Source organism: Mastigoproctus giganteus, chromosome 5 (assembly GCF_048544385.1).
Source record: "Mastigoproctus giganteus isolate SK-2022 chromosome 5, ASM4854438v1, whole genome shotgun sequence".
NCBI lineage: Eukaryota > Metazoa > Arthropoda > Arachnida > Uropygi > Thelyphonidae > Mastigoproctus > Mastigoproctus giganteus.
In genome coordinates, this window is record NC_143579.1 from 204,556,730 (window position 1) to 204,576,545 (window position 19,816).

General features: G+C 36.4%; 1 protein-coding gene across 1 annotated transcript in view; it reads right to left on the bottom strand.

Annotated features, from left to right (window-relative positions):
* Window positions 1–19,816, bottom strand: part of rogdi (rogdi atypical leucine zipper) — a 129,958-nt gene that overhangs the window by 44,789 nt on the left and 65,353 nt on the right. The window contains exon 8 of the mRNA XM_090373652.1: window positions 13,336–13,449. Coding sequence (XP_090229778.1) covers window positions 13,336–13,449 — 114 coding nt within the window. The remainder of the gene's footprint in view (window positions 1–13,335; window positions 13,450–19,816) is intronic.

Sequence of the window (19,816 nt, forward strand, 5' to 3'; positions counted from 1 at the left end):
GTTACATATGTATATTTATATAATAATAATAAGTTCTAATGATAAAACGGAATGTCTAATAATTATATATAATAAATAATAGTGGATTATGAATTCGGGTAACTGGTAGTAATAGCAGAAGTGCACAGCAACCATAATGAAAAATAGGTAAATAGATTAAATAAGCAATGAATAGGAGTGCTGACCTGACAGGTGTAGCTACAATGGAAAAAATTAAAAGTGCCTGAAAAATAAAAGCAGATTATCATCATCATCAGCCATTTTCAATCCACTGCAGGATGAAGGCCTCTCCAGCAACTTTCCAGTTCCTTCTGTTTTGAGCACTGGCCATCCATTTACTACCCACAAACTCATGAATTTCGTCTATCCATCTCCACCTTTGTCTTCCAGGTTTTCTTTTAGCTCCTCTTGGGTACCATTCTGTTATTTTCTTAGCCCATCTGTCATCATGTCTTCGAGCTATGTGTCCTGCCCAAGACCATTTTAGTTCTTTAGTTTTGATATGAATATCCTTTACTTGAGTTTGCTGCCTAATCCATGTGTTTCTCTTCTTATCTAACAGTCTGATTCCCAATATAATTCGTTCCATTCTTTGTTGTGTAGTTTTCAGCCTCTCTTCCATTCTTTTGGTGAGTGCCCAAGTTTCACTTCCATAAGTCATGGTGGGGAGTATACATTGGTTCATTATTTTACATTTCAGACAAACTGGGATATTGCTCTTCAGTATGTGACTATATTTCCTGAATGCTATCCATCCAAAATTTATTCTTCTTTTGACTTCCAGCCATTTATCATTATTACAGCTAATAACTTGTCCCAGATAAGTATATGACTCCACCTTTTCAATTACTGCTCCTTCAAATCATTATTTCCCTTTCCGTGGCATACTTGTTCATCATTACTTTTGTTTTAGCCATATTCATCTTTAGTCCAAAATCCTTAGTAACAGTGCATAGCTGATTAAGATTTTCCTCTAATTCTTTTGGATCGTGGCTTATGACCACAATGTCATCTGCAAATCGTAAATGGTTTAAGTACTCTCCATTCACATTGACTCCATTCTGCGACCAGTCTAATCTTCTGAAAGCTTCCTCAAGGGCAGCAGTAAACAGCTTCGGAGACATTGTTTCTCCTTGTCGAACTCCTTTCTCAATTTTAAATTTCCTACTGTCTTTGTCTAGTCTAATAAAGGAGGTAGCACTCTCATATATTTTCTTAAAAATCATAATATGTGGGGTATCTATGCCTTGTCTTTCCAGTACCCAAAACATTGCCTTATGCTGTATGGAGTGAAATGCCTTTTCATAATCCACAAATGCCAGGCATAATGGTGTTTTATATTCATTTGCTTTCTCCATTAGCTGTGATATTACGTAAAGGTGATCCATAGTTGAGAATCCTGTCCTAAAGCCAGCTTGCTCTTTCGGTTGATTCTCATCAAGTATTCTTTCTAATCTGTTAGTAATGACCCTTGTGAACAACTTGTAGATGTGGGATAACAAGCTAATTGGTCTATAATTTCCAATTTCTGATTTATCTCCTTTCTTATGCAGCAAAACTATGATTGCATTATTCCACTGCTTAGGAGTCACACCTTTTCTAATGCACTTTGTGAAGAGCCTTGCCAGTTTTTGTGTTATGTCTCTTCCTCTCAATTTTAACAACTCTACAGTAACTTCATCTTCACCCCAGGGCTTTCTGATTCTTCATTTTCTTCAATGCATGTTCTACCTCATCAGGAAGAATATCGGGTATGTTGTATGTGTTGCTAATTTGCAATCCATCTTCCCCACTGCTGGCAACATTCTCTCACTCCTTGTATAATTCTCTATAGTAGTCTTCTGCTATTTGAATTATGCCTTCTCTGCTGTTTATAAGTACACCACCGCTATTCTTCAGTTTCAGTATCATTTGTCTTTCTGTATTACTGCACGTGGCTGCTGATTTAAATCCTTTGTTTTCTCTACATGCTTGTTCTACTTTTCTTGTGTTAAATCTTCTTATGTCCTCTCTGAGTCTCTTTCTAATGGCTTTGCATAACTCAGTATACTCAATTTTTTCCTTGTCAGTGTTTACCTTGCCCTTCATTTTTCGCCTTCGGTTCATCATAACAAGTGTTACCTAAGATTACCTATAAAATTATATAAATAAAATTAAATGAAAATATGTGAATGGTACTTAATGCTACAGTTCCTAAGATTTTAACTACATTTTCAAGGGTCAGCAGCCAAAACCAGAGGAAGCACAGCAATAAGCAATGTCTCTGTTATGATGTATACGTAGCAGCCAGAGAAAGCGGGCAAATGTATACATCATATATACACATCTGTATGCCCACGGATTGGCTAACTATGGGGTTATTGCTAACTGTTTGTCATTTTTATTGTTCTCTGTAGATGTTTTTCTGTTGCATATTTGTAAAAACAATACCATTACTGACTTAAACACATGAGGCCTATGTACAGTCCTACGTCCAATGACCTACTTTAGGTACGGGTTATGCAATCCCAGACTGTCCGACCACCACTGCATTCCCTTCTTCCAGTTAATTTTTCTGTTCTTATACACTATATCTTATATCTCGTGTGCGATCAGGCTGGCCGAAAGCAATATTCGAGATACTATTTTTCTGCTATCACTTCTTTCTTCTTCTACTACAAAGTTTAGAGGCTTTCTATGCTACTTTGTTTGTCCTAGTTATCTCTTCCCTTTGCTAGCTCATTTGTCTAATTGCCTACTCCCCCGTCACAGTTGTACGTTAACTTTGATCAATTCACATCTCTTTCCCCTATACTTGGGGTTACTTTAGCCGTTATAAATATGCTGGGAACTTTTGGCGTACTTATTGAGTCTCTGTTATAGCCCTGTTATGTTCACTTCACTCAGCAATAAGTTGTCGTATCCCGACTATTCTCTTTCATCCTGATATTTCGCTTTCTTTGTTAATATTCGGGTAGGGCTGATTGCTATTTTTTTCTTTAACTGGAATCATTTTTTAAAAGGTTTTTCTTTAACTGGAATCAACTGGTTTTAAATTTAGCTTTATTTTTACACTTTATTTTAGTATTATTTTGATTTTGTTTTTTATTTTCTTTTGGTTTCTCTTGGGTCGGCTATGATATATAACAGCCTGAAAAAACGGGCATTTGCCTGCTTTCTCAGGCTGTTATGTATGCTGTGCTTCCTTTGGTTTTGGCTGCCAACCTTTGAAAACATAGTTAAAATCTTAGGAACTGCAGCATTAAGTACCATTTATATATTTTTATTTAATTTTATTTATATAATTTTATAGGTAATCTGCTTTTATTTTTCAGGCACTTTTAATTTTTTCCATTGTAGCTACACCTGTCAGGTCAGCACTCCTACTTTCACATGTATTTAATCTATTTACCTACACACATGCACAAAATAAAAAATATATATTTTATTTTATTCATATATATATTTTTTGTTTCTTTGTTGTTATTTGGTTTTAAGGAGCATCAGCAACTAAGGCCATATTGCTCCGGGGATATGGCGGTGGTCATTCCATGACCTTTCCGCATCCTCCATATTTGGTGGTCATGGGCTCGAACCCCGGTCTAATCAAGAAGCATGTGCTATGCACTGCTACCCCTGCCCACCTGGCTACAGAGGCACCATATTTTTTGTAATGTATATATATACTTCTCACTGCCGAATAAATCGGTAGTTCAGAAGTAAAGGGAACCAAGTCCAATTTTTCTTCAAATCAGACTGCATGCGTACTAAGTCCATTCAAGCCAATATTTATTCAGTGAAAATGTAGACCAAGTCCTTAGTTCTTTAGCTGGCTAACAGAGAGCAGTGATGCCTTATAATGTTGAAGAACATCTGACAGTGTTTGTTGTTATAGTGGGCTAAGTCCATCTTGCATGAAATTCAGCAAGAAAGCGAACCAAGTCCCCTTGTTTATAACCATGCAGTTACCTCTCCATAATGTTTTGAATCATTGAAAGTGGATTGTTATTGTCAAAATAAATATTGTCTAATTAATTTTAGTTACTGGGCATTTGATTCTCTCATTATTTTTATTGATAGTAATGGAAGAAACTTTGTCTGATGACAAACCATTTTCCAGTGGAAGCAGTGATGTTTATGTTCAAAGTACGTACAAAGTATAACCTGTATTTTAAAGTGCCCTACAAAGACACATATAAGAAGTGTGACGCATGGAATATTAGATTAAACTAGGAAGCAGATCCTGGAATTAAGGCACAAATACAAACTGAAAAAATGGCTTCATCTTTCTGAAGCTGACAACATGAGAATTGACTTACAGAAAGAGGCTGACAAGGTTTCTGACAATTATTATGCTTGCACTTTTGATTTGCAAAAAACCCCTTGCATTTCGAAAACTAACCACATCCATCACTTATTACAAGAGAAATTTGTACATATACAATTGTGGTGTCCACCCAATTAAATCTGGACCCTCTGTAATGTATGTGTGGAAGAGGGTCTCAAAAAATCTTGACTGTTATTACAAAGCATTTATAAGATAACGTTAGCCAATGCACCAACATTACTCTCTATTGTGATGCTTTCAGGGAGAAAAACTGCAATATAAAGATTGCGCTTAATTTACTGAAGTTATGCAATAACCCTTCTATGACAGTCAATAAAATTGACATAGTATTCATGGTTTCTGGTCACTACCACCTACCAAATGATGCTGATTTCAGAGTTATAGAAAAGTTTAGTAGAAACATTCATTGATATACAGCTGTTATTATGTTATGTTATTTGGTTTTTAGGAGCATTAGCAACTAAGGCCATATTGCTCCGGGATATGCGGTGGTCATTTCTTGACCTTTCCGCATCCTCCGTATTTGGTGGTGACGGGCTCGAACCCCGGTCTAATCAAGAAGCGTGTGCTATACACTGCTGCTCCTTCCCACTTGGCTACGGAGGCGCCTTGATATACAGCCTTGACAACTGGATCAATATAATAAAAAAACTCAAAGAAAAAAGACCCACCATTTAAAGTAGCTGAACTTAAGCACAATAATTTTTTGTCATCAGAGCCTCTAGAAAAGGCCATAAGCAACAGAAAAAAAAAACATTAGCAAGGAGCCTGACAACTGTTTTAACTTAAAAAGAGAACATTGGTAGGCCTCTATCTTCATTGGCGAAAGTTAAACAAAATCAACTATACAAAGACTGACGTGCAAAGAAAGCAGATATGGTTTCGTTATTGCTTTATATTCCTCCTTGTCACCATAGTTTCTACAAAAAGTTGTCGGTGGAACGGAATACTGGATCTGCTGAAGTGCTTGAGGATGAGTCTCAAATTATGCATGAATATACGTATGACTAATAAAAGTACCCACTTTTATTTATTTTTTGTTTTGTGCAAAAAAATTGTGATTTTAATTTCAGTAATACATTATTTGTTTAAATAAAACAGTATTGGTAAAAGAAAAAGTGATATTAATCATCCATTCAATCCTAAATAATAAAAATAGAACTTTGTATTCTATGGAAGTGGGAAAATATTCGAGTTAAAGTGAATGAAGTCCATTTTTTTGGTTTAAACCTAAATTTCAAGGATAAATATTTCAAATTCCTATGACATAATTTATTTAAATTTATCTAACAATGAATTTTTTATTGGTTCAAACACAAATGTTGATTTTTTTTTCAACACTACTTTAAAGTGACTTGGTCCACTATCCCTCTGACCCACTCAAATCTAATGAGTTATTGATGTTTAAAAGTTTAAAATGTGAAAATTTAAGTTAGTATTTAAACAGGTGGCCTGAATATCCTTTTAAAAGAGGTTTGAATCTTCTTTTAAATATTTAAAAGAATGTTCAAATTCAGATAACAAAAAAAAAAGTAAAACGTAGATAAAAAAATGGCAAATTATGTGCTTTCCTCCTCAAACAGGTAACTAACCAGCTGACCACTGAATTTCTTAAAACTGTCAGCCTCAACTACCTGCAGAGGCAACTTGTTCCAGTACAACAAATCACTGACCTGAAGAAAACTTTCTACCACCTACTCTAAACCTCTTCCACTGTAATTTGCATTAATGGCTCTAGTTCTGGAATGATTTATGATCTATGCACCAACATTGAGCCATGACGATAAAGAGGTTGAAGAAATGAACACCAAAATCGAGTCTTCTAGGTGAGCAGAAAATCCACTACACTATCATTATGGGGGACTTCAATGATAAGGTTGGAAAGAGACAAAACAGCACAGAAAGGGGAAACATAGGAAATTTGGGAATTGGTGAAAGAAATGAAAGAGGTGAAAGACTTGTGGAATTTGCAGAATCTCAAGGAATGTCAGTAATGAACACTTTTTTCAAGGAAAGGGTGAACACTTGATATAGATGAAAGAAAAGAAAAAATAAAACTGACTAGAGTAAATAATAAGGTCTTTGAGATAACAGAAGAGGAGAAAAAGCAGTATGTACTGGAACTTAAGAACAAGCTTGAGCTTTTGCAGACTGTTCAGGACCAAGGTATCGACGAGGAATACTACAACTTTCTGTAAGTGATAAAGCCCAAGAAACCTATAGGTAAAAAGAAATCCAAAGAAAAAAAAAAAAAAGTCAAGAAACACTTTTCATGATGAACCGAAGACGACAAATGAAGAGCAAGATAAACACTGACAAGGATAAAATTGAGTATACTGAGTTATGTAAAGCCATTAGAAAGAGACTCAGAGAGGACATAAGAAGATTTAACACAAGAAAAGTAGAACAAGCATGTAGGAAAACAAAGGACTTAAATCAGCAGCCATGAGCAGGAATACAGAAAGACAAATGATACTGAAACTGAAGAATAGTGATGGTGTACTTATAAATAGCAGAGAAGGCATATTTCAAATAGCAGAAGAATACTATAGAGAATTATACAGGGAGCGAGGGAATGTTGTTGTTGTTGGAGGTTTTACGGCGGCACAATGGAGCGAGGGAATGATGCCAGCAGTGGTGAAGATGGATCACAAATTACGAACACACATAACATACCCGATGCCCTTCCTGATGAGGTAGAACATGCACTGAAGAAAATGAAGAATCAGAAAGTCCCGGGGGAAGAAGAAGTTACTGTAGAGTTGTTAAAATTGGGAGGACGAGACATGACACAGAAATTGGCAAGACTCTTCACAAAATGCATTAGAAAAGGTGTGATCCAAAAGGAGTGGAATAATGTAATCATAGTTTTACTGCATAAGAAAGGAGATAAATCAGAAATTATAGACCAATTAGCTTGTTATCCCACATTTACAATTTGTTCACAAGGGTCATTACTAACAGATTAGAAAGCATACATGATGAGAATCAACCGAAGGAGCAAGCTGGCTTTAGGACAGGATTCTCAACTATGGATCACCTTCACGTAATATCACAGCTAATGAAGAAAGCAAATGAATATAAACCACTACTATGCCTGGCATTTGTGGATTATGAAAAGGCATTTGACTCCATACAGCATACGGCAATATTTCGGGCACTGGAAAGACAAGGCATAGATACCTCATATATTATGACTTTGAAGAAAATATATGAGAACACCACCTCCTTTATTAGACTAGAAAAAGAGAGTAGCAAATTTAAAATTGAAAAGGAGTTCGGACAAGGAGACAATATCTCCAAAGTTGTTTACTGCTGCCCTTGAGGAAGCTATCAGAAAATTAGAATGGTCAGAGAAAGGAGTCAATGTGGTTGGAGAGTACCTAAATGATTTGCAGATGACATTGTGATCATAAGCCATGATCCCAAAGAATTAGAGGAAAATATTAATCAGTTATGCAGAGTTAGTAAGGATTTCGGACTAAAGATGAATATGGCTAAAACAAAAGTAATGATGAATGAATATGCCACAGGCTTATACGTAAGGCTTGTGAAGGAAATGTATGAGGGAGCGGTGACTCAGGTTAAGAGTAGCGTAGGTATGACTGAGGTGTTCTCTGTGTTTGTTTGTTTGTTTGTTATTTGGTTTTTAGGAGCATTAGGAGCAAACACTCTAAAGCTGTTTAATACCGTAAAAATCAACCCTGAAAAACTATGTACAAGCAAAACATACAGAAAAGAAGTTCTCGAAAGCTTCTACCTGCAGATACAGATGTAAGAAAAAATAAATAATAGCACTAAGAACCTCCATAGAGTAGCTGACAGAAATCCCGACCTCATCTGGAAACACTCTCCTGGATATGTTTTTTTTTTTTTAGGAGCATTAGCAACTAAGGCCATATTGCTCTGGGATATGCGGTGGTCATTCCCTGACCTTTCCACATCCTCCGCATTTGGTGGTGATGGGCTCGAACCCCGGTCTAATCAAGAAGCATGTGCTACGCACTGCTGCTCCTTCCCACCTGACTACGGAGGTGCCATGGGGTTCTCTGTAGAAGTTGGACTGCACCAGGGATCAACTTTCAGCCCATATCTGTTTTATCTGGTAATGGATGTATTGGTGAGAGACGTGAAGAGTAGAGCACCATGGAATATGCTGTTCGCAGATGATATCGTACTGTGCGAACCATCCCAAGGAAAGCATTGGAAGAGAGAAGCATGAGGATAAGTAGAACAAAGACAGAATATATGGTATTGAATGGAGAAGATGAGAGTTCTATAAAACTGCAGGAGGAAAAGCTACCATCAGTTTTGAAATTTAAGTATCTGGGATTGAACGTTGAGAGTGATGGAGGATTGAGTGCGGAAATACAGCATAGAGTGCAATGTGGATGGTTGAACTGGAGAAAGATGAGTAGGGTGCTGTGTGATAAGAAAGAAAATTGTAGAATGAAGAGAAGTACGGTGCTGAGACATGGGCGATTAAAAGGGTCCAGGAGGAGAAGATGGAAGTGGCGTAGATGAGGATGCTTAGATGGATGTGTGGTGTGACGAGGAAGGACAGGATAAGAAATTACTACATCAGAGGTACAGTTAAGGTGGGGCATCTGAGTGAAAAAATGCAGGAATCTAGGTTGAGGTGGCTTGGACATGTAGAATGAAGAAGTGAGGAGTATGTGGGGAAGAGGTGTGAAAAGTTGGAGGTGATAGGGAAGAGGAAGAGACGTAAGCTGAGATGGAAGGACAAGGTGGCAGAGACTTTAAAAGGAGATGGAGGAGAGAGGAAGCCCAGGATAGGGAGGAATGAAGGAAAAGAATTAAGGATGGAAATGCTGACCCCATATAAACGTGGGAAGAAGGCAAAGATAAAGAAGAAGAAATAGTAGTATGCCACAGAAAGGGATATAATGATTGAAGGAGCAGTAACTGAAAAGGTGGAGTCATATACTTATCTCGGACAAGTCATTAGCTGTAATAATGATAAATGGCTGGAAGTCAAGAGAAGAATAAATTTTGGATGGACAGCATTCAGGAAATACAGTATTGTCACATACTGAGGAGCAATATCCCAATATGTCTGAAACGTAAAATAATGAACCAATGTATACTCCCCACCATGACTGATGGAAGTGAAATTTGGGTACTCACCAAAAGAATGGAAGAGAAGCTGAGAACTACACAGCGAAGAATGGAACGAATTATATTAGCAATCAGACTGTTAGATAAGAAGGGAAAAACAAAGATTAGGCATCAAACTCAAGTAAAGGACATTCTTATCAAAACTAAAGAAAAAAAATGGTCTTGGGTAGGATACATAGCTCGAAGACATGGTGACAGATGGACATAAGAAAATAACAGAATGGTACTCAAAAGGGGCTAGAAGAAAACCTGGACGACAATGACAGAGATAGACAGATGAAATTCATGAGTTTGTGGGTAGTGGATGGCCATTTGGACCTTTTCAAGAAGCTGAATTTCGTTTTTTAGATGAAGTCTCCATACCTGGACACAGTATTCCAAGTGTGATCTTAACAACTGTTTTATACAGTGGGATTATAACCTCCCTATCTCTAAAGGCTATTGTTCAATAAATCATCAACAAGACACCAAGGGCTTTTCTGCCCGCCTGTTTATACTGTTCAGAGAACTCGATATCCAACATTATATCATAACTCCCAGATCCCTTTCTACCTCTAGTTTGGAACTTCTGTAGCCAGGTGGGCAGGAGCAGCAGTACGTAGCACATGCTTCTTGATTAGACCGGGGTTCGAACCTATGCCCACCAAATACGGAGGATGTGGAAAGGTCAGGGAGTGACCACCGCATATCCCCGGAGCAATATGGCCTTAGTTGTTAATGCTCCTAAAAGTCAAACTAACAACAACAACAACCACCTCTAGTTTTTAATTCAGGCCCTGCCAAGTGTATAACTTATTTGGCACTGCTTGGCACTCATCATTAATGACTCTCCCAATCTTTACATCATCTGTAAATTTTTACATCACACCCGTTCTCCATTCATTGTTGTTATTTATGAAAATCAGAAACAACAGAGGTACAAGAACCAATCCTTAGGGACCTCACTTCTGAGATTATGCCAATCCAAAAATATCCATTAATCACAATCCTGCAATCCATCTAAGAATCTTACAAGTAAATCCAACATGTTAGATCATATACAGTAATCTTCCACAAGGAAATGAGTCAAAGTCAACTGCCCTGCTAAAATCCAAATAGACTATGCTGAAATTGTTCAGCATAGTCTATTTGTTACTCGTGAGCATCCAGCTCACGAGTAACTGGGACAAAATAGCTTAGCAGGTTTGTTAGTCAAACGTTATTTTCTCTTAACAAAACCATGCTATGTGTCCTTCAGAATGCCATTTCTATATAAATGTTCCTGGATTACACTCCTAATCATTGCCTCCAAGATTTTCTCTACCAATGAAGGTCAGTAACTACAGACTGGTTAGTCTGTAGTTACTGACCAATCCAAAGGAATCTCCCCCCCCCCCCAACCGAGTCCAATTATGCCCTCATAATTAACCTCAATGGTTAAATGCACTCTCTGGCTGCCACCCTCAAAAGTACTAGGTAAGGTAAGGTAAGGTAAAGTGCAGCCATTATCAATCCACTGCAGGGTAAACACCTTCTCAACGGTTCATGTTGAGGGAAATGGACCATAATCTGCCACGCTGGTCCAGTGCAGATTGGCAGATTGACCGTATTTAGTAGTCAGGGGCTTGAACCCTGGTCTACTCAAAGAGCATGTGCTATTGCACTTCCACTCCTAACCACTCAGCTATGGAGGCCTAGGTTATATGATATCAACTCCAGGAGTCTTACTTGCCTTTAGGCTTGAAAGTTTTTCCAATAAATAACTTCTGAAATTTCAAAATTGCTAATTCATGCTTACTAGTCTTACTAGCACAACCTCTCCTCACCATGAAAGGCCTTTCATCAGTAAAGATTGAAGAAAAGTACTTATTCAATTCATCTAGAACATCAGCTGGGTTATCTATTGCAGCTAACGACAACCAAGTTGTACTGTTGTCAGCAAAAAACAAGAAGGTACAGTTACAGTGGGCTCGGGAATAACACTGGAGGTCTAGAAAACTGCACATAGACGACCAAAATATGGCAAAAACAGCACGAGTCTGTGGACCCATCCTAGCAGGGCATCAAACAATGCAGGCTGGTAGTGGCAGTGCAATGGTTTGTAGTATTTTCGTGGTGCTGACTGGGTCCCTTGTTACTGAGTGTTACCACTTGTTACTACCAATGGAACAAGGTAGTAACAAGTGGTAATATGAACCGTTGAGAAGGCGTCTACCCTGCAGTGGATTGATAATGGCTGCATTTATATTTACCTTTCCTTACCTAGTACTTTTGAGGGTTGTAGCCAGAGAGTGCATTTAACCATTGAGGTTAATTAGGAGGGCATAACTGGACTCGGTTGGGGGGGGATTCCTTTGGATTGGTCAGTAACTACAGACTAACCAGTGGAACAAGGTAGTAACACTCAGTAACAAAGGACCCAGTCAGCACCACGAAAACACTACAAACCATTGCACTGCCACTACCAGCCTGCATTATTTGATGCCCTGCTAGGATGGGTACATAGACTCGTGCTGTTTTTGCCATATTTTGGTCCTCTATGGGCACAGTTTTCTAGTCCTCCAGTGTTATTCCCGAGCCCACTGTAACTGTACCTTCTTGGTTTTTTGCTGACAGCAGTACAACTTGGTTGTTGTTAGCTGCAATAGATAACCCAGCTGATGTTCCAGATGAATTGAATAAGTACTTTTCTTCAACCTTTACTGATGAAAGGCCTTTCATGGTGAGGAGAGGCTGTGCTAGTAAGGCTGTAAGGTGCCACAGGTTATCTGCAAATTGTTTCTGACCAGGCACACCTCTTGATGGCTGCAGTATATCCGTCAGCAAATAGGTTCCTCCAACAGTATAATCTGTGATTTTTAATTTTTCACTAATGCTGTTGTTCCCCAAAGTTCAGCATAGGAGCACTAGATTTTTTTTTTTTTTTTTCATAAAAAAGTCTAGTGCTCCTATGCTTATCTTCAATGACAGTTGGATTTCCAGACAAGGTCACATATCTCTGTTACAGATTACTATGATTTCTAAGCACATCCCAAATAGTATCCTTTGCATAAAAACTGTTTTCTTTTTTGCTCTTTGTGTTATTTTTCTTCTAAACAACTATTCATTTTGTACAAATCTCAAATCTGCCCTACTATCGAATATTATTCGCACATCTGGAGTGGTGCCCCCCTACAAACCTCTCTCAAGCTTTTATACAAAAGAGAATGGTCAGGTTAATTAATGACCAATCGCCTATAAGATCTCTCTACTCTGCATCACAGTGGAGTTGGGGGAACCCCTGGAGATGCATTACAAATAACATACTTCCATGGACACTGTTCTGAATTGGTACATGTAATTTCTCCTACTCTCTTCCAAACCAATCTGAATGCATGCCCCAACAAGTCAACATCAATTCACTGTCCAATTCAAAACTCAGAACCAACTTTTCCTCTTCTTCCCTTATCCCTTCTACTTCTGTTTTCTGGTAAAATCTTCCTTCCCATACCATCCCCAAAAGAAGTCAAAGGCCAGAATTTTACAGAACTCATTTCACAAATATGAAAGTGAATTCAGCCTAGTGTGGTAGCCTTCCCACTCACCAGATCCCAATACAACTGAGCATGTGTGATGAATTTAAATAAGCTGTTCAGAGAGAGAGAGAGAGAGAGAGAGAGAGATGCATCTATTCAGTATACAACCATAGGAGGCAGCGGGTGAAGGGCCAGGATCCCCTGTGACACACTTTTGACAACCTCACTGAGTCCATGCAATAAAGAATAGGTGCTATTCTGAGTCCTAAAGGGGACCTACTCACTGAAGTGTACCTAATAAAGTAACCACCCGGTGTGCATATAAAACATTCAAAATAAACAGGTGATACGTCTCCTTGAAACTGATTTTCTTACCTGAAAGACCTCAAATTTGTTTCCAATTATGTGATAAACAGCAAACACCAATTTGTGAGACTGTACATAGAAACTCACAGCAAGATCAGTCGGTAGTGGAGGTTGAAGAGATCTCTATAATTAAAAATGCAAACAGAAAATTAGCAACATATCACATAAATTCAGCAGCAACAAAACTTAAGGACAGTATTCAGACCAATAATACAAATAATTCAAAAAACTTTTTTGTTTGTAAATGTTGGGGGGGAAAATACTTTTCATTGGTAATCAATTTTTTATTTATTTATTAATTATTATTTTTTTTTTTTTTGCATACATTACTGAGCAACACTGTGCCATCAGTGGATAGTGCATTGCTACCAAACTGTTTAACTAAATTATTCACTCTCTGGGGTAAAGAAGCACTCTTTGTGCATTGTCATTTTATGGGAAGTAAAATGAACTGCTAAAGTAAAAGCTTGCCGGAATAACCCTTTCACAAATATGCACTTATATATGTAATTTTTTCATGTGAGGGAACAAAAAACAGTAAACATACACATACATTCCAAAGATTCTTTTGATACAGTGTCAACAAATTACATCTATATATATATACACAGATTCTGTTGAAACTCTACACAGAGATGCTGCTATCTATCAGCTGTGTTTACTAGTAATAGTAGCTGTTTTCATATTTATGATAGCTTCAAAAATTGGTGTAGGAGGATACATACCCTTTCAATTAGATTCAAGAATATGTGGGCTTACACAAGCCAAAATTAAAGAAATTTTCGCTAGAATTCGGATTCATAAGTTGAATCAAATAAAGCAACAGCTCCCAAACTACTGGGATCTGCACACACACACACACACCCACACACACACACACAAATATATATAAAAGGGTATTCAACACACATTTTTTCTTTCAGTACAAGCATTTGGTATTAGCTCCCTATTATACTAATGCTTACAAATGCCAGAGCCCTTACTATAAGGTTAGGCTTCACAACCCCAGCAAGCTTAGTGTTATTTAATAACTTTTTCTTTGCTTGTTATCTTTCTGCTGTCTAATTCTAAAATGCTTCCCGTTCGTTAAATTATTAGTGTAATACGAGGGCGACATGAACGTTCCTACTATCCTACTTCTATTGCTATTTTTCGTCTTTATTTATTTAAAATACTACTTTTTCCCTTCCCCATTCTCAATTTAATACCTCACCCTTATACTATTTGCTTGGTCTAAATCTATTTTTAAAATACATTGATTTCCTATCTATACAAAATTAAATCCTACACTAAATTCTACATATTTATATTAAACATATTGATATTATTGATATTATCCATTTTTATCCCAACTCGATACTTATTTTTACCTAAATTTTTTTGCCTAAATAAATTACAATGTGTTGGGACCACCTTGTCCATACTCTATTAGAAAGTGCTAATATCATTTTCGTTGCTTTTTTTTTGGCCTTCACTTTTCTTCTACTACTATGGACAAGTATAGAAATGCAGTTCCTGATACATGGTCAGGTGTAGCCCCCTGATGAAATACCTGAACAGGTATCAATATTTATTTCAGCTGACAACAGATCAAGCATTTTTGCACTATCTATATTAGACCATTTACTAAAAATGTTTCCTCCACATCTGATGACAGCTATACCATTTTCATGTATTAATTTTACTTTACAGTTCCCCCACTTTATATTGGCTTGGCAATTCAGCCCATAATTTTCTTAATTCATCATAACCTCTAGGACATTAACATTCTTTCACCTTTCACAAATCTACTACACTTCTTTTTCTACTTTACTCGCCCTTCTAGCTACTGGCACTTTGTGTAACTTTCACATCCATTTATACATACCTAATTCAATATATTAATACTACTTTATATATATAAAAACTGGAGTTCATGCTAATAACTGAAAATGATGTAGTGTTAATATTATTGTAATAGGACAAATACATGCAACGTTAAAGCTATTGTATATAGTCAATTATACATGCATGAAAATATTTTGTTCAATTTTATAATTTAGTTAATTTTAATTTAAACTTATCTGTAGGGAATAAGGTGTACAAGGGACCTGACTAACAGACTAGTAAAATATTACTAGCCTTAGTCTGGATAGCCTATGATTAAAGGCAAAAGGTAATAAAAGTAAGTAATGATAAATAGAAGTCAATAAAGCGAAAGTTGAAATTAGAAAAGTAAAATTAACATTCTTCCACTTGGTCATTGGTCTGCTACTTCATCAAGGGCTTTGAGCAGACCGACAGCCAATCTAAAGGAATGTCTCATACATACCCATTTCTGTCGTCCCTATACCAGTTTTGCCAGAGTTTAACATTTAGGTAAAATTCTGGTAAATATTTAAGAAAGGCAAATATGAATTGATATATAAGTTTATTTTTGTTAACAATATCTTATTCAACAAACTGGAATTCCTTTAGATTGGCTATCGGTTTGCTCAAAGCCCTTGATGAAATAGCAGGCCGATGACCAAAGGGAAGAATGTTAATTTCACTTTTCGAATTTCAACTTTTGCTTTATTAACTCTATTTATCAGACTTACTTTTATTACCTTTCACCTTTAATCATAGGCTATTCAGACTAAGAGTAGTACTATTTTAATAGTCTGTTAGTCAGGTCCCTTGTACACCTTATTCCCTACAGATAAGTTTAAATTAAAATTAACTAAATTATAAAATTGAACAATATATATATATATATATATATAAAAACATATTGCTTGATACCCCTTCTGAACATTTCGCAGATCCCCAGGGGTCCATGGACCCCAGTTTGGGAAACACTGAAATAGATGAAATATTACTGCAAATAAAATAATGACTAGTTTTTATATTTTTATGATATTTTTTCTTCTACAAAATTTTGACTTTTGACTTTGGCTACAAAGTCAAAAGAAGAAAAAAAATTAATATTTAAAAGCAATTATATACAGGTTTTCAACTTTTACAAGCTTCCAAATTTTTCAAAAAAATTCAACTTTGGTAATATGCATATCTCAAAGCATAAATGTGGCAGAAATAATACTTCAAGAGTGATGCTGTTGTATTTTATAGAGGACTGTCCGGAAGACAGGGCCTGTACCATGCACAGGGAACTGTATGTTGGCAGTTGCCTGCTTATTCGTCAGTCACTTTTTTCAGAGAAAAACAGAAAAATCATGGTCAGGCATATCACAATATCATAGACGAGTGGTCAGGAGCGGGAGTGCAGTAGCACACACTCTGAGTAGACCGGGGTTCAAGCCCCTGACTGCTAAATACGGTCGATCTGCCAACCCGCACTGGACCAGCGTGGCAGATTATGGTCCATTTCTCTCAGCATGAATTGTTGAGGAGGCTTCCATCCTGCAGTGGGTTGATAATGGCTGCAGTTAACTTAATATGCATACTGTCCAGAAATCCATTCAACAAAAAGGTTAAAGTAACAAATAAGCAAGGTAGCTTGACACCACTCATTTGCATCTCATGCATTATGAAATACCAGTAAATAAGCATAAGACATGAAAAATGTGAAGTTTCTGGCACTTTCCATACTTTCAATACAGGTAACAGCAAATTCAGGGATATCAAAATAGTCTCCCCCCCCCCCACATTCATTACTTACAGTATTAAAACAACCTTACTTCCCAAAAAGTCAGAAAATGAACTGACATATATGCTGTGCTAATTTATTGATCACATAAAACACATTAAACCTTAATAAATATATCAGTTCCATCAAAAAATGACTTGTGTATTCGTAACATCATGTATATTTGTTCACCTTATGTATAAATTTCTACTTTATATTACAGCTTCAAGTGCTCCAAGGTTTCACTGGAAAATTCATATGCTGGATAAATTAATTTGAAGATCATGGGACCAAAATATGTTTTGATTTAAATTTGGGATCAAAGTATCCATGCAAAGTTCAAAACATGTCTATTAATTAATCAGGAGAAATTTTAATAAGATATAGTGTTAACAAGATACTCTATTAATGCTTACAGAATTTTCTCAATTTTCATTTAAAATATATAATCTTTTAGTTTTATTGTGGTAGGTATTAGTGAAGAGACAGTTAATGTATTTTTCAATATCAGAAAGATAATTTTTGTGTTACACATGATAACATAATTACTAAGTTTTTAGTATTTGCCACCATTAGTAATCATATAAGCTATATATAAAATAAGCTTCAATGATTAGTAATTTATTTTAATTGACGTATACAAGCTGTGCATTAAAATAATGCTTTATGTTTATTATGTATAACTGTACATACCTACTAAAAAGAGGAGATGAGGTATCCATGTTTCATGGATATTATCTGCTGTTTAATATTTGTAATCTATGCAAAAATGGCTGTCATTGCTCTTCTTTTTGCATTAAGCATGAACTACTCTTGCTACACACGAGCTGTTGACCAGGTTGATGTCATTTTAAGAACAAAATGGTAAACAGAAAATTAGCATTAGTTCAGGCATATGATGCAAGAAAGCAAGCTTATAGAGCATCGGCCAAAAAAAAAAAAAAAAAAAAAACTCTTCCCATTTCACCCATTCAGTCACTCCAAATGTTTGTCTAGTTCAGCCTTAAATTTATTTAGGCTATCAACTTCCACAACAACAGATGGAAGTCTGTTCCATCAATCAACTACCTGCTGGCTAAAGGCAAACTTCTGCACATCTATTCTACAACTGTCTTTCCTCAATTTGAATCTATGCCCCCTCAAGTTCTTAATCTCAGCAAGTGGAAGTATCCCATCAGCATTGAGCCTGCTCAAACCATTCAAGGCCTTGTACATCTCAGTCAGATCACCTTACAGGTGCCTAGTCTCCAGATGCTGCAACTTACGAATTTAAGCCTCTCCTGGTAAGAGAACCCCTTTGTTCCACTAACCAATCTTGTTGCATTTCTCTGTACTCATTCTAGTACATCCTTCCTAAAATGATTCCTCCAGACCTGGTATGCAGTATTCAAGGTGTGGCCTGACCATTGCCTTATACAAAAGTACAATCATCTCCTTGGCAAAATGCCCAATATCTGAGCATGGCTGGAAAGAAAATGTTTCATTACAGTTATGAAATTTTACCTTGATTATGGTGGGGGAAGTCCATAAATAAGTCAATATTTATGGTAAAGATTAGCCATAGAACTGCTTACTGAAAGGAAAAATTACCCTCAATATATATTAAAGTAAACTTGTGGGTTGGGGGGGGGGGGAGATGATTATTTTCAGGACATTAGAACTGTTCAATTTGAGGTAGATGATAAAAATCTCTATATCATTTATCTTTTAATTTGACTTGGCAAAGTAGTATTGAAAATATGAGAGTAAAGCTCCTGAAGCAGCTTCATGGTTAATCTTTACTATAAATGATTTAATTTATGCACATTTTAACAAATAGGTTTTTTATGTATGTGGAGCTATAATGAAAATTTGTTTGTGTACTGCATATAGTATCATTATACAGCACCTTTAAATCTTATGTTACTATTCACTTCCCCAAGAAATGCATGCAGAATTACAGAGAATTCACATAATTATAGATAACATTATGGGTATGCATGTAATCCATTTTGTTTACACCACAATAAAAATGTAAGTACCAAGACAAAATTTAAAAACTGTAATCAAATGTACATTTTTTCAGCAATAACCACCACCACTAGGTCAGTCAATCTGTCTCTCCCTTAGCTACTCTAAAATTATGTCAGACTGTCACTGGTTCATGCAAGTGCTCTGTGATCAGCTTACACAGCTCTAATTTGATTAAGGTGTTTAAGGCTCTGAGAGGCATCAGTAAAATGAATGAGGACAAAATTTTCAAGATTATAAATGATGCTAGAACTAGGGGACATAAATTCAAGTTACGGGGGGGGGGGGGGAGATGTTTACATTGGACTGCAGGAAGTTTTATTTTAGCCAGCGAGTTATAAATTACTGGAATAAGTTGCCTGCATGGGTGGTAGAGGCTGACAGTTTGGGGAAATTCAAAGGTCATCTGGATAGTACCTTCGGGTGAGGGAAACGCATAGGATGATAGGTTGGTTTAATTTTGTTTTCTTTTATTAATTATTATTTATTTTTTTTTTATCATTGTTTTATTCAGGGTTTTTTTTTTTTTTTTTTTTTTTTTTTTTTTAGCTGGTGCAGCATAAGCCATACGCATTCTTGCACGATGCGGCCATTACTAATACTAAATGCCAAGAGTAGTCAGCACTATATTACAAAGTTTACTGAATGAGTGGTAGTGCTAGAAAAGAGAAATACCATTTTTTTTGCAGTGAATTACAAGTATCAAACAGCAAATAATGTCTCAAAATACAAATGCTCTCTCTTTAGAAGGCATGTACAATTATACACAATAAACAACAAAGCACTTGTTTTAATGCAGCTTGTATATATCAAAGTTGCAAGAATATTATGGTGGAAAAAACAAAACTCTGCAATCTTTGTTATTACTTGCAA